At 34.4% G+C, this 16,379-nt stretch overlaps 1 protein-coding gene across 2 annotated transcripts in view; it reads right to left on the bottom strand.

The window, feature by feature from the left end:
• KLHL1 (kelch like family member 1) overlaps positions 1–16,379 on the bottom strand; it is a 190,651-nt gene that overhangs the window by 23,222 nt on the left and 151,050 nt on the right. Inside the window, exon 7 of one of the 2 annotated variants that reach the window (XM_069009288.1) lies at positions 10,275–10,517. In XM_069009288.1, coding sequence (XP_068865389.1) covers positions 10,275–10,517 — 243 coding nt within the window. The remainder of the gene's footprint in view (positions 1–10,274; positions 10,518–16,379) is intronic. The other variant, XM_069009298.1, reaches the window with a different exon arrangement.

Genomic DNA, 16,379 nt, shown 5'->3' with positions numbered 1-16,379 from the left:
TCCTTCTGATATTTTTCCCCATTGCAGAAACCAACATACTGCCCTCAGTAGTTTCTGGCACCCATTTGTGGAAGCTGCTGTACAAATTGTTGCATCTCTTGGGTGCCTCTGTTACCTGTGCTCAGACCCACATATCTATGAAGCCCCACTGTCTGATTCTTATGTTTTCTAAGAAGCCAGATTGGCAAAGTGCTAAGCAATGCAAAAGTATTTTCCTTCCCCATTAGGCAGTGCTTGCACCATATGTTTCAAAATATTCTAATGAGTAGTAATGATAATGTAACCGTCTTCCCCAAGCAAATATATAAATATACATTTTCTATTACAGCAGACTGTGTCATATGTGAAGAATTCAATATTCAGGCATTGAATTCAAGCATTTAATTCATTCTTAGATGCCAGAATTTCTCTGTGATTTTTATATCACACATATGGACTAAAGAGTAGTCCCAAAGATGTTGCTTGTAGCCTCCTTATCACACAGGGTGGATTGCAGTATATCTCTTCTCTAACTGGAATTACTGAACAGTCCATGTTAACAGCAAATGGTAACACCACAGTCTTAAGGGACACATTCCCCAAGATCACAAAGCAAAATATTTTCCAGTAAAATTGATGAAACAAGACTATTCTCTTTTCTAAATGTTCCAGATCATTTGTTTTAATTGAAGAAAAAATTAAATTCATTTTAAGTAGTCTGTGCTGAAATGTCAGAGTTCCAATCCTATTAGCACACTGTAGAATTCCTCCTCCTTAAAGAGCAAAGGTACTGAACTCTATATACCTTTTATTTTTTTTCTAAACGGTGCAGCCAATTTCTGCTTAGTCTCTTGAGATAAGATTTCTCATCTTTTTGTAGTCAAGATACTGAACAGTGTGTTAGAAGATCAGAGTTCATTTCAACTTCATGAAATAGGCTTCCGTGTTCATTTTGTGTCCTAGAGTAAATTGACGTCAGAGTACACAATTTTGTTTTCTGTCATCTATGTCCACAAGATAATAACAGTCCACCTAGATTTACACTCAGAATGTAGATAATGGTTTTTTGTTAAAATATACTATATAGAATGAGCTTTTCCTGTTTCTAAATGAGAAAATAGCTATTGCCAGCTTACACTTTAACTCTTATTTGTTATTAAGCAAATTGGACGGAAGAATAATACTGTTAGGTCTTTCAGGAGAGTTTGCTAAGAGAAGAGAAAGCACAGGAGGCCCTCATAACTTTTCTTCCTGTACCTCATCTTCAACAATTTCGCAAAACCAGTTTAAGACACAAGAAAAGAAGAAATCCTCTTGGATTTAACGTTTCACATGATACTAGTGCTCTGTTGTTTTCTGACAAAAGCAATAATACATTCAGATAGGGAGAATTTTACCGTAAGAGAATTACATTAAATAACCAAAGTTATTATTTTTAAATAAAGAACAAAAAACTGGAAATTGGTGGAATGAGATCTCACTTTTTTAATTTGTAGAAAACAATAATTCTGGCATCGAGGGAGTAATTTGTTCTACCCATCTTTTGATGAATTACTTTCATTTACGTGACACTGTGAACAGTTTGGCTTTCCTAGTTCTCATAGAGTTGGAGAGCTGAGGCAACTATGAACAACCCTTTTAGGAAAGGAAGCAACTTTTTTTCTTAAGAGGAGACATGTTTTCAGCAATATATTGAGTAGTTAAGTACTCTGCAGTAAGTACAGTGCAGAGAAACCTTAATGTTTTCCTGAACAAAAAAAGTAGCTAGAAAATAATTCTTCTAAGCATTTTGACTTAGAAATTTATAAAAGTAAACGGTATTATTTTTAAACTACAAGAGATCTAAAAAATTAATTGTCCAGTTCGCAATGGCAGGCATTTTTCTTTAGATTGCCTTGTCAGAGCTATGCAGCAAAAACCCTATTATGCCTAATTAGGTGCTGAGATCTGTACAGTTCCAATTATTTATACTTGAGGACTGGAATGGGACTTTAATTGCTTTCCTGTAATGTTACAAAATAAAGGAACACTGCCTATCATATTTTTAACTCTGCATTTCCTTATCTGCCTAATGGACCTAATTTTACAGAGCGAAATTTTAAAAAGTGTAATTTTTTTTATAAAACAACTGTAAATATAGTTTCATACTGACACTTGGATAAAAAATGTCAAAGAAAAAAATATCTGTGGTGCTAGCTTCACTGTAGTCTCTGCATTTTGGTATTTGTAGAGACATGAAATTTTAACGGAGAAGGATATACTTGTATCCAACACCTTATTTTTTAAATAAGGACATTAGCTTTCAAGAAGATAACAGACATACACTGTATCATGACACTGAAGGTGAGAAGACAAATCAGTGGTTTGTTATCCAAGTATTAAACTGAATCAAATAACACCCAGACTTTATTCTACCCTTTTAAGCTCTGCATTTATTTAGTGTCCGGGTAGAAGAACTTTTCTAACAACCTCCTTTCTCACCCACACCCACAGAAGCATATTTATACAACTTTGTATTAATTGTAATTAATATTCCTGCTTATTCTTACTCTGTTCTTTCCCTCTTTACATCTTAAACCACTTTTCTTCCATAATAGTGGTGCCAAAGAAAGTAAAGTCCAATTTGCTTTAAGTTATGCACCCTGAATTAAATAATGAATTAAACCTTGTATTTACTTCTCAAAGCCATAATATTAACTGAGTGTGAAATACAAATACTGTTCTTTGGATGCTGCATATAGGACTGCCATAGGCCAAGCTTAGAATTTAGTGTGTCATTAATTGGAGAATTAGACCCGATCTACCTTCCTTAGTGAATATTCAGTGACTCAATATTGAAAATACCTATTCCTATGTAAATTCACAAGCAAGTAACAAGGCTCATTTAAAGAATTATATCAGTATCACTGCCCTTGTGGCCTAGAAGATATTACACTACCATGCTAATATAATGCAAATTTACAGAAGCAAAGATCTGCCTGTTGACCCTTTATTTACATTGTCTTGTAGATAAGACACTAGATTCTCAACTCTGCCACACTACTATCCTGAGAACATGGCTCAGAAATTATTATAAGTGTTGCTGTTATGATTTGTAACTCTTTAGTGAATTGGGTTATGATCTACTACTTACTAAAGGTGCAGAGTACAAAGAAAAGGTACTTAATAACTCAGAAAAAAAATATCTCTAATGCTCCCCATGATTAGGAGAAAAATACAAAGCAAAAATCTAATATACATGCAAATCATTGTTGCAGAGAAAATACTTTAAAATGCTCAGGCCTTATGTCAACCCACAGTGAAAGCGGTCAGAATGGCATATTTTTCCTGAGATTTAACATGAAAAAATAACAATAATTTAACTACATAGAGGTATACAGTACAGTTGATGTTGCTTAAAAGAATGATTCTCAAACTAATCACTTAATAGCTGATTCTGGGGTAAAAAATACAGCTATATCAGAGCATTGCTCTGTTCTGGTAAGCTAGTCTGTTGAGGAGCTCTTCTACTCAATGCTTAGGTGATGGTAGGTTTGGGCGTTTTTGTTTGTTGGGTTTTTTCAAAGGCAATGGATTGTGGGGTATTCTGTGCATAGAAATCACCACATAAAGATGGAGAACATACATCTTAACTACAGCATTGCTTTTATGAGATGCTGATGTACCCAGAAAGATCTACCATTGCAGAAAAATAAGATATTTACAACAGGGTCTTGAGTTGAACCTTTATGGGACATGAATCTTTCTCAGCTGACCAGAACTGACCAAAATGATATTCCATACTGCATGGCATTATGCTCTGGAAATCTGGAATACCATTGCCCAGTGCAGTAGAACTTGGTCAGTATCATATATGTGATAGCATGAAGTGCTATAATATTTTCAGTTGTCTGCATGCTCTAAAAACTATTATCTGGAAAAGTTTCCTTTATCCAGTGTTCTAGCTGTTTGGCACTGCAACAAACATTATGAAAAAAAATATCATTATATCATTCAAGAATTCTTTTATTTATGAATAGTTGCTCCAGAATATTGGAAAATCAATTAGTCATAAATAATTGCAGTTTTATAATACTAATAGGGTATGACCTAATCTGTTGGTTTCAATGCTAATTCAATTCTCTTCATTTTATTGACATTTCTTCCTTCCTGCCTTTTGTCTCTGGCCTCCAGGTTCATAGATGTCCTGATGTCCAGACTGGAGTCTCAGATCCTCATGCAACTGTCTCTGCAGCTCTATACTTTTTAATCTCCACAGAGTTTCTTTTACATACAGACAACATACAAAAAATTTGGATTTATTATGATGTAAAACAAAACAAAAAAAAAATGCAGACCCCTACTTATTTTTTTGTTGTATGTTAATGGAAGATGTAAATTTGCTATTTTTGGCTCCTTGGTAGCCCAGCAATGGTGATACATAAAAAGAAGAAACTATCGTGCATGATAGCAGAGAAAGAAGAACAAAGATCCCTTTTATCCTCTACATTTTTATAGTTTATTTTACAGTTACCATGGATGGGAGTGTTAAGGCTATATCAAGGTTTTATTTATATTCCTAGTCTATTTTAATGGTTTCTACTCTTCCTGGAATGCTTTCTGACAGATCGTAACTCCATAGACAACCATGTATTTATTGGGGCTTAAGCACTATCTAAAATAACATCATTGCTTAACTGCCATAGCAAAAGTTTTTAAAATGGAAGATGAAAGTTCAACTCTCACTGACTTGAAAATCATCCTTCAAACTAGGTCTAAAGAGAGATATCATTCATCATTAGATTTTTGGTATTGAGTAAGCAATACTCTATGTTATATTATGTTTCATGAAAGCAGTAAAAGTGAGAGAGCCTGTACAGTTAATGGTTTTGCTACTTTGCTGTGTATCTGATCTAGTCTGCTCATATTGCCTGTTTTCCTGGTGGAACTGTTTTAAAAAATCTGTTAGTTACACTCATTCTTTAAAGACTTTGTTTCCAAACAAAATTTATTTGGCATAAAATAAAGTAGAAGTGATCACTTTCCATATTTATCTAACAAAATGCATCTTTAATATACATAATTTTTATTGCAATAACATGTTCATCATAAATTTGTAGTATCAAATATGTGTTACCTATGTGTTTCTCCTTCACTTGTTTCAGTGTAATCAGATACTGTTTTACTATTATGGATCTAGTAGTATTTCTAGTATCTGCTACATTTTCTGACATTGCATTGAAGTCTTATTCTAAAATGCTATTGAAATTTTCAAATTTATTGTTAAAAATTACTTTATTTAATTCACCAGGGGAGAGCAATGGGATTAAAAATAACTGCTTCATGTCAATATTTATATAGGGAAATGTTATTATATAGAATATTTTTTTAACTTATTGCTTTATGAAGGAATAATTCTACCAGAAATTACTAAACTGTGCGTCCATTGATGTTACTATGTTACTGCTACTTCTTTAAGATATTATGTACTTCATTACTATGCTAGTTTTATTTAAATAGAAAATTTTCTATATAACTATAAATATATATTACCATATATGTAAATATTACTATATAGCAATATTATATACTACTATATAACATAAACATTACTACATTTTTTCATTTAGTTTTGTGTCTTGAATAGTTTTTCAAAAATCTGTATTTTTGACATCTCCCAAATCATACCCACATACAGACATAAATACCCAATACAGTATCTTTGGCTTTCTTTCTAAAAGTTCCAGTGCAACTGGAATCTAAGTTAGAGTCGCATTACCAGATTCTCAGTTTCCAGTCTACTCAATAGTATTTGTCTTACCTTGAGAAGCAGGAACTGCTCCCACAAATTATTTAATCCTGAACATGCTACACTTCTTTTTCCCATGGAAATGAGATTATGCCATCTCAGTTGCTCTACTCAATCATACATGTCCCTACTTAAGCAGCGGAATCCTACCCAAATTCTTAGATCTCTAAAATTCTGGAGTTGTAATTATGCCCTAAGCTGTCACACATTGGGAAACTATTTGATAAACAATAATTCCTTTTGAAAATACAAACATTACGTGTAAAGCATCTCATTAATTTTAAATCAATGAAATAGTCAATAATTGAATACTTTTAAAAGTATATAAAATATTTTCTAAATTATCAGTGATATAAAAAATATACGGGCGTCTGATAATTAATTTACATGTCTAGATTTTTTTTATATTTTTATATTATTTACATTACTTATATTTATACATGTATTTTACTTCTAAGTTTTACCATGTAGTAAGAAGACTGATAGATGAGTTTCTCCACAATTTTCACTCCAGTATTTCTAATTATTAGTATTTCTCATTACTACTTGAAAGTTACAGAGGCATCCCTGTATTTTTCCCAAGTAAATTTTTTTCCCTTCCCTCTGACTTAACGAGTTGGACTCTTAGAGCAGTAAGCATGAAAGTGGAAAATCAAGCTGGGTCTAAGAAGCACGATGGGTCATTCCCTTTCCGTGAAATATAGAAACAGGCCTTCGTGCAAACACATAGGGCCATTTGATATTTTGTCAGAAACATCTAAGATATTCTGGGATATTTTATCCTATAACTCCCTAACTTCATGTATTCTCTTTCCATTTTTGAGTTTTGAAGTTAGTCTTTTAGGTATTCATTCCTGCACATACCAGTTCCATGAAAACCACCTTATAAGAAAGTATTCACTCTAATTTCAAGCATACCCCTCAGGTCCTTTAAAATGCATTTACATTACATATTTAGCTTTTTCAGAACAATAGGTTGAAGACTAATCCACTGTGTAAACTGAGACTTGGAAACTCTTTAGGTCTTCTACAGCCTTTCAGTCTGGGTAGAGTGAATCCTTTCTACCCTAGGCGTATATCCTATGTAAATAAATCTAAGGCTTTCCCATCAGTTATTAATATTTTTATAGCATTTATAGCATTTTCACTCAGATGATTACAACTGGGAAGATTCTCTCTTCCAAGAGGGGAGGAGTAAAAATATGCAACTTGCCTCCACTCTAAGCCGTACAGGATTTTATGAGGTAATACCATGCACTGTCAGCCTCCTTCCCACACTGATCATCTTGAAGATATGTATTTGACTAGGGATAGTGAGATCAGTATATCTTCAAAGCCAAAACTTTAAATAGGAGCTTAGATGCACTTTACATAGTTCATGGAAAGAACAAGACTATTTAGAGCACCTACCTGAAAAGACTGCTGTTCTCTAATTATACTGACAGCCTAATTTTCTCACTGTGGCATTTAAACTGTTTCTTTTGGAAAGACAAGACAAGTACCAATCTTTTTTTTTTTTTTTTTTTTTTTTGGTTTCACTAGATTTGATATCTAAAATTCTAATTAGTCTATCATTGGTTCCATATTTCATTTCTCTCCCCTCCTCTACATAGACTATTAAGTTCAGCAAAGAAACTGGAAAACTGGATGCTGATGCTTCATAAAACTGCTGAATTTATAAACCACAATCTGTTTTGCATTTTTCACCTCTTTGTTCTTCCAGTCTCTTTCTTCCTTCCCTATATGGATTTTGATTCTGTCTTTCTGTTTGTCAGGTTTCACCTTTCCCATATTTCATTTTTGCCTTTCACTGCCTTTCTGGTGTGCTATTGCTCTTTCATATTCCATTCTGTTTTATGGACTACTCAACAGGGATATTAGAATCACTATTACTTTAAATAATAGTTTTGGATGCCACAGTCTGCCCTTTCTTTTTTGTACTTTAGCACCACTTATTTCAAACACTGCCATTAAAAGAGCTTTCACTCATCTTCCATTGGCAGCTTTGAAACTGCCTAAAACATGACTTCCTACACTATGGACTTTCACTACAAGGCCTGTCAACTTTTATTTCCTCGTTTCTACATGTATCAAGTTCTATACACATGGTTCTATTGAAGATTATATGAAGACAGGATAAAGCCAGTATTATCTGGCTGTGACCTTAGTTACAATAGGGTGCCTCTCACAATTTTTTGCTATGTCAACAAAAAGACATACCTTTACATCCAGGTAAAGGATGGGTGCTTATTTCCATCCTCTATACAAAATCCAATTCAAACTACTCTAGCATTTTTGCTACATGGATATAAGAGAGCACACAGTTTAGAAAACAAATGAGAAAAAAATATTAATTCAGAATGACTTCCATACAAACAGCACTCACTAAAATAATAACTTTATGAGATACTTAGAAAAAAAAATTTAAAAGTTAAACTATAGTCCATAATATTGAATTACTACTTTCCTGTAGTTATAGCTGCAGTCATTGCATTTTTACTACCCCTGGGAACAGCACTGATTTTATAAAATTCTGGAACACTGGCAGAAGAGACATTACATGTGTTTCTGCATGTAATCCAAGTATTTTCTCACGTATTTTCTAATTTACAATTAAATTTAAAATTAGGAAACAATTTTAAATCAGCGAGATATTTAGTGTCATGATGCCATCTGATATAGATTCCCATTGTTATTTTCTATTCTAAGACTTGTTTAACAGCAACAGTACACATGCATGTTACAAGAGTCCAAAGACATAAGTGAAGGGCAGGAAAGCATGGTCATTTTGTGAGGTATTGACACAATATTACAGTAAAGGACTTGCTGATTGCAACTCAGGGGAATGGACAGCATAACATAGTGTTGTGTGAATTGACACAGGCAGGCAGCTGGAATAACCACAAAACCACCGCTGAAATGCAAAGAGTAAATTTATTTCCTATTTATTACCTTCTCAACCAGAGCAACACTCTGGCAGAGACACACAAGCAGGAACATGGCAACTTAGTCTAATCCTAGTGGGTGGCCAGGCTGCTGTTTGCACCCATTTATCCAGGTTTACCAATGTGCTGTGATCTCCTCTGTGCTTTTTATGACCGCTGAGCTTTGCTCTCTCTCCCAAAACAGCGAGCTCAAACATGTCCAAAAGAGTGTCTCCAAGTCTCTCCAAACACCTATGTTATCTCTACACAGAAATTTTACTTCTCAAAACAGAGATAAACAGCAGAAGGCGTAATAGACATATATATATGGGATTCCCACACTGTTATTCTCCATGCCTTGGCATTCTCAGCTGCAAGGTCATGTGAGCAATCTGACATCCTCCTTGCCATTCTCCTGCTTTTAACACTTTCATCCCTAAATGTGTCTGTGAGAGAGTGAGATGTTAATGGGTCAAATATTTGCCCATTTGTGGAGGTGGTAGAGTGCTTTACTAGGCTTGGGTTTGCATCACCCAAGGGGGAGAAGGTGAATTTTTGTGTGGGTGCTGGTGAAGCCTCTGGTCCGCATAAATCAGAGGGGGTGATCACCCACCACTGGACGCCAATAAGAAGCAGACCTTGTGGAGGCAGTATAGTTCTTTTTATCATGTTAGTGTCCTCCCTTACACAAACTGGTTCAGTTGTAAAACTCCTCCTCCCACTCTCTACCCACTTTACCTTGGAAGGTCCCATTCACACGGAACATTGACATTCACACATAGGCCTGGGAGTATTCATCCCTTCTCATGGGTCAGCTATGCTGATGTGAAAGGCAGCTGTCATGTCATAAACCATTAAAGACCTGCCCCTGAAAGCACTCCCTGTCTCATTTCAGCATAGATCAACATGTGATCCACAGTGTTGCAAAAGCCAGTGTAAAACTTCCCTCCATTGAATTCTGTGTTTCGTGGGCTTGTCTTACTCCTGACAGATAGACTGTGATCGCTTCAAACAACAGACATCTAAATTGCAGCAATCAAACCTCGTCACTGGATCCACAGGTGGTAATATTTTTAACTTAACCTTACTCTTAACCTTTCTTTCTCTTTCTTTCTTTTGCACATACATTTTTCTTAGTGTTATTTTTATATTTTTATATTGCTATATTACTACAGATGATAATAATAACCAAAATGGCTACATACTTGCTTCCAATTACATCCAAATTGTTCTAAAATAAACCCTTCATGTGCATATTTACAAACACCGATCTTTCATTGTCATCTAACTGCCCCAAGGGATCTATTAAGAGGAACCTGGGTTACCCTCACCTTCTGGAGCAGATCATAACAGCATCTTCCATTTCTATTTTTCATGATGTTTTAATAATTCTATCACAACCAGTGGTTTTAGCAGAACAGATAATGAACAGTTTAGTTTTCTATACCTTGTAACAACAATATTGTAAAACTGAGTTATTGTTACTGGTCAGAATGCTACCATAGCTTAAAAGTACTGAGTTTTCCATTAAAAATCACATAAACAAAAAAATGTGGCACGTTTTAAAAATAATTTTTTCTTACCTAAGCCATGTCTATGTGTTGACATAGGTGGTAACACAGTCCAAGCCTTGGTCTTTGGATTGTAGCATTCAACAGTGTTTAATGTCTTTAAACCATCCCGGCCTCCAATGACAAACAGCTTGTCATCGATGACAGCAACACCAAACTGAAGCCTCCTGCCATTCATTACTCCAGCCTGAATCCATATGTTTGTTCTGAGATCATACTTTTCAATAGTTGTAGCTCCTGATGAGACAAGCAAAACTACAAATATCAAAATTATAGATGCATTTAAATAAATGCTTAAGAGAATGACTTGATAATTCATCTGAAATGTAACCAGTGGTTTATTTTAACATACACATAACAGTGCTTAATTTCCAAAGCTTAAATATGCTACAGAAAAAAATCAAGCTAATTATGAAGCTTTACTCTTTGGAACTAATTCTTTGGATTAAAATAAAAGGTTATAATTCCATGGAAAATAATTATTTTAGTATTCATTCATTCTGTGGAACAAAAGAGCAATGAACCAAGTGCAAACAAACATCATGAAAGCAATAGTTTTGTTAATTGAACTAAAGAAGTCATAATTTAAATTCAATTTGTATCTAAGTGTAGCAGAGGAGCAATAATGTACACTGCAAATGGATGTATTCAATTCCCTCCCAGTTTTATGAAGCCACAAGATATATGAAGCAAATTTTGCATTCAATTTAGAGACACATACTTATTTATCTTTTTGACCCTAGTTTAAAACTGACAGCTGTAAATTCATTAATCCTTAGGTTTGAAAGAACAAAATATACAGATTATTTGATACTGTTTTTTGGAGGTTCTGCAGGGCATATTATAATGATGCATATTAATAGAATTATAATGCTTTATATGTTGAATCTATTCATGCTAAGAGCTAGAACTGTAGCACGTGAGCTCTGTAAAACTATTTACTCCAATAGTAAAGAGCAGTGTTTAAAATCTTTGTCATTCTGATTTCAGAAAATTGTACTTACATAACAAACAGAGTCTTCCAATTAAGCTCAGCTATATATTTTCTAATATTGGCTGAGATTATTATATTATATTATATTATATTATATTATATTATATTATATTATATTATATTATATTATATTATATTAATACTGAGCATCTAGTCCTGGAGTTCCTGGATTGCTTAAATTCTGTTTATCCAATAAGGTGCCTTACTATTTTCTAATGATGATGAGGATGAGGATGATATAGTAATAACAATAAAAACAGCAACAAGAATAACAACAAAAATCAACACAAAGTGAAGTAGGTGTCAGTCCTATAAAATCATTATTATCAAGCACATGAATATAATACATTCTAGACTGCAATTCAGACAAGAAAAGAAGACCTCTTAAATTACAGTAATTATTTTGATTGCAATGACACTGGAATAGTAGCATTCAAACTAGAAAAATCTTTAAACAAAAAGGTGGTGGAACAACTGAAAGGTATTATCAGCAGAGATTTTAGGATCTCTTTAACTGCAGATTATAGAGAACTTCTTTTTATAATATTTAGACTGTTCTTCATTCCCATACATATGGTCAAATATTTGCACAGCTTAGACTATAAGAGAGAATGATCTTCTACCTTTCCTAGGAAGAAAATTGGGTATTTCTGGCAAAGGAATAGATTCTTTTCTTTATCTCAACTGTTTTGATCTTGAAAGTATTTTCTGCACCTAGGAGAAGAGGCAAAATCTTGATACCAGTAGCATTTTACTAGACAAATTAGTTTAGCTATTTAAGAGTCAGTTCCTCTGGGTATATAAAATCAATACCATATTAGAATATTTATTTTTCATCGATTTTATGGCTTGAATATATTTGCATATAATACTCTCAGAATGAAAGTATTATATTGCCAAATGTTGACATCAAAAATTTGCTCTAGAACAGAATAAAAGTAGAAGCTCTAAAGCATCCAGGGGTGCATCAAACACAGTATAAACAACAAGGCCATTGCTTCATCTTGATGACAACACTTTTGAGCTACTTTTGCTAAAATCTCCTGTCACTGAGTAAAGACTACAAAAGGTCTGTTTTCCCATTTTTTAGGATCCTTAATTCAGAAGGACAGCAACGTCATTCTTAGATTCTCTCACAGCCTTTTCTGCTAAATCTATACTGACCTTAAAAAAATTACTTACAGTAAGGCTACTGGAGATAAGAAATTCATAAACATCAAGGTTTTGGTGAAATATTTTGGAATTCTGTTTTAACTTTAAGCAACTGATTATATTTTATGACTTTGGGTAGTAGTTCTGTCTTCACCAGAAGTCTAAATGGATCATAGAATTGTAGAATTGTAGAATCATTTAGGTTGGAAAAGACTTTTAAATCGTTCACCCTTTAACCCAGCACTGCCAAATCCTCCACTAAACCCCAAGTGCCACATCCGCATTTCTTTTAAATACCTTCAGGGATGGGTAGTCCATCACTTCCCTGGGAAATTCCAGTGCCTGACAACATCTTCAGTGAAGCAGTTTTTCCTCATATCCAATACAAACCTTCTCTGGTGCAATTTGAGGCCATTTCCTGTTGCCTTATCACTTGTTACTCGGGATAAGAGACTGACACCCACCTTGCTACAACTTCCTTTCAGGAAGTTGTAGAGAGTGATAAGCTCTTCCCTGAGCCTAGCCTTCTTTTTTTCCAGGCTAAAGAATGTCAGCTCCCTCAGTCACTCCTCACAAGACTTGTACTCCAGGCCTTTCATCAGCTTCACTGCCCTTCTCTGGACACACTCTATGAGCTCTAGGAGCTCAATGTCCTTCTTGCCCAGAACTGGACATAGGATTTGAGGTGTGAGCTCACCAGTGCTGAGCTCAGCACATACATAATCAATAGGTACATTGCAGAACGAGGAGCCACTCTTTGCTGCCCAGTCTGGAGGGGCTATAGGGTACCCTCTGGACATGTGCAACTAGCACAGAGACAGATAGAACCCTATCCCCAATCTCTTTCATCACTTCTAAGGTGTGATCAGTATCTAGGGGTTTTTAAACCACCATGCTGTGGTGCAGTGAAGGAACAGTCACTCACCCAGATGCTGGTTCCAGCAACAAGAAAAAATTGGTAGCATCACATGCCAGCTGAGATAAGAAAGTCCTCTCCTCTCTGCCATGACTAGTAGGTGGCAGTCAGCAGAGCCAACTCCTAACTGAAGCAACTTCCAAACTGTGCAAACTCAAAGAAATAAGCAATGTTGGTTGATGCTGCCTACCTCAGTCTGTACAGGCTGTGAAAGGATGTCTCAGCAATGTCAGAAATCTGTAGACAAGGACTTTTTTCTAATCCCCATGAACAAACCAAAGTAATTCTGATTACATGTTTCAGAAAACCAGAAAATCCAATTTCCCAAGAACATGAGGATGGAAGGAAGCAATTGGAAAGTGACTGGTATATTTTTTTATTGAAATTGCAGATACAGGTTTAATGTGAAGATATGAATAAAATAAATAAAGGAAAAAATCATTATTCATTTTGAGCTGCAGTATATCTGCTGATTATGCAGAGACACACATATTTTCCTACAAAACAAAACAGATGGAATACCACAGAATAAGTAACACACACAAAAACCCAAATAAAAATACTAACTATATTAAAAAATACATGAAATTATATTTTAAAATGCATTCTATTATTGTTTCCTTCACTTGCATATCACTACTGGGTTTTGAGTGGTCTAATGGTAAAAAGGAAATAAATTATTTATTAGACTGCCTTTATGATACCGGGTATGAAACTGTAAAGATGAAAGAAAAGCAAATCACAGACTATTGAAGATTTTACAATAAAAGTACTAGACACCCACGCAATTCCTCTATACACACAGGCATGCACAAACTGCTTTTTCAGATGGACAGAGTTCTAAAATGGATTAATTCCAGGATGTAGCACTGAAGACAGAGTATATGAAAAAGACATAGTGAGGTGAAACTGAATTCATTTAATAGCTATTTGCATGATAAAGAAAAGTGTGGAGTAAATTAAAAAACTATGCCATGACTGTGCCAGCACAAATAATTTCTGGTAAGAATATAATGTCTTGATGTTCTGGATACGTTTCAACTTTTTTTTTCCTAACTAAAATTCTACTTAGGATCCAGCTGGGCATTGGACGAAATTAGTTCTGTGCATTGTGCATATGGGCATTATAAACCCTGATTAATCAAGGTCTATGAAGTAATGAGAGACCTACAGAGAAAGAAAACTTCAGAAATGAAATGCCATAGATGATCAGGGTAATTTTACATTAATGTCCAACTGCTGCTGACAGCTCCTCTGTGTATGCAGTAGGGATGAAAACGATCCTTCCACCCCTGTTTCTGATGAAAGAGTAAAGTAGTACATCTCACAATTTCACCTTTATCTACAGAGCAGTACACCATTGCACAATATAAACTTCTATTTTCTTTGTTTTAGTTGTCATTTTTAAGCACATGAATTTGTGAAATTGTTTTGGTGAAACCTTTCAAATGATCCTCTAGTTATCTCATATTAAACTTTGAAACTTTGGCTTTTTCTAAAATTAAGCATATTTCATTTCCTTGCTAATGACTTATAAATCAAGATTTTTGTAGAAAACTGATTGTAATTCTCATATTTTTTGCATAGTTGATGACTGAAGACTAATAATATAGCAAGGTCATTGAATGAAAAAGAATATTTGGATAGCAACATTATTTGCAACTCAGTATTTTAAGTCAAATGCAGAAATAGCTAGAAACCTGTCCTTCAAAGATATTTTTCAGTATTTTTCATTAAGCTGATGTAGGCTATATGAAGTAATAAAGATTGCCTGAGACTATGAATGCAATGTATTTATTTTAGCTAGGTATAAATGGACTTTTCATACAAACAAAGTGAAAATTGCTTCAGAAGCAGATGAAAATCCTAAACATCTCCCTTTTGCCAAATTATCTTTGTATTCAATGTAGACATAAAAGTACGGTTTTTTTCCCCTCGTTGGTAGAATGATTCAGTATTTAAACCCATGAAGAAGGGTAGGAGTTCTACATTTATCATCAGAAAATGTCTACATTTTTTTCCCTGTAAGACTTTCTGCTGATTTTGCTATTACTAAAGCTGCTGCTGACATGTACTCTGATCATGTTGTTCAAGATTTAGAGATGCTGCTGTGAGTAGGCACAAAATGATGACCTTGATCTAGTGATCTGCAACATTACATTGCAAACTGAAAAGATAGTGACTCAAGTGGAACAAACGTGACCTGAGGTTACTGATGCAGATACCAAGCAGAATATTTTGGTAAAGAAATAGCTATACAGAAAATGGTAGCATAGGGTGGCAGTTCACTACTCTGTAATAAGACTCCTAGAAATTCCTTTAAGCACTCCAAAAATCTATACCACATACACAAAAAGAATCTTACTTTTTTTAGTGAAAAAATCTATTAAAATGTCAGAAGGATTTGCCACATAGTGATAGGGGGAAAAAAAAATCAGGAAACCTTTGGGAATATTCAATTATTCCATATGAGCAGAATTCTCTAAAACCAATACAAGTCTTTTCCACTAATCTTTATATTTTTGAGAGTATCAGAACTGACAGCTTTTCAACAGTGATCTTAGGCAATGTCTTTGATGTTGTGCACTTTGTTTTATAATACAATGTTATGTTTTATTACATAAAACAATCATCATTTATTTTAGATTTTTATGGAGTCTAAAACTTACAAAAATTACTTTTATTAATGATTTCTATCATGCAGGATGATAGTCTCCCTTTGCTCAACAACAAAATACGTGCCTCTTCTTTCAAAACAGTTCTGGTCCCACTGAAAATTGTGCAAATAATGTGTTAACAATAAAACCAAAATTCTACATGTGGACAAAAGCAAATGCTAGGGGAACTACATATTCTGAAGGAGGGGTGTGCACCCACTGGAGCTCCCACCAGGGGGGAGCAGGTGATGGTGACCTACACAAACTATGTACCTGTGTTTGTGTCTGTGTGTACATGCGTATCTGCAACTAGAATTTGCTCAAGAAGAATGTAAAGAAATTTAAAGATGTAAATTCATATTTTTTAAGTGTCTAGTATTGCAGTTTACCTACTGCAT

The sequence above is a fragment of the Aphelocoma coerulescens genome, chromosome 1 (genome assembly GCF_041296385.1).
Source record: "Aphelocoma coerulescens isolate FSJ_1873_10779 chromosome 1, UR_Acoe_1.0, whole genome shotgun sequence".
Classification (NCBI taxonomy): domain Eukaryota; kingdom Metazoa; phylum Chordata; class Aves; order Passeriformes; family Corvidae; genus Aphelocoma; species Aphelocoma coerulescens.
This window is presented reverse-complemented; position numbering and strand designations above follow the sequence as displayed.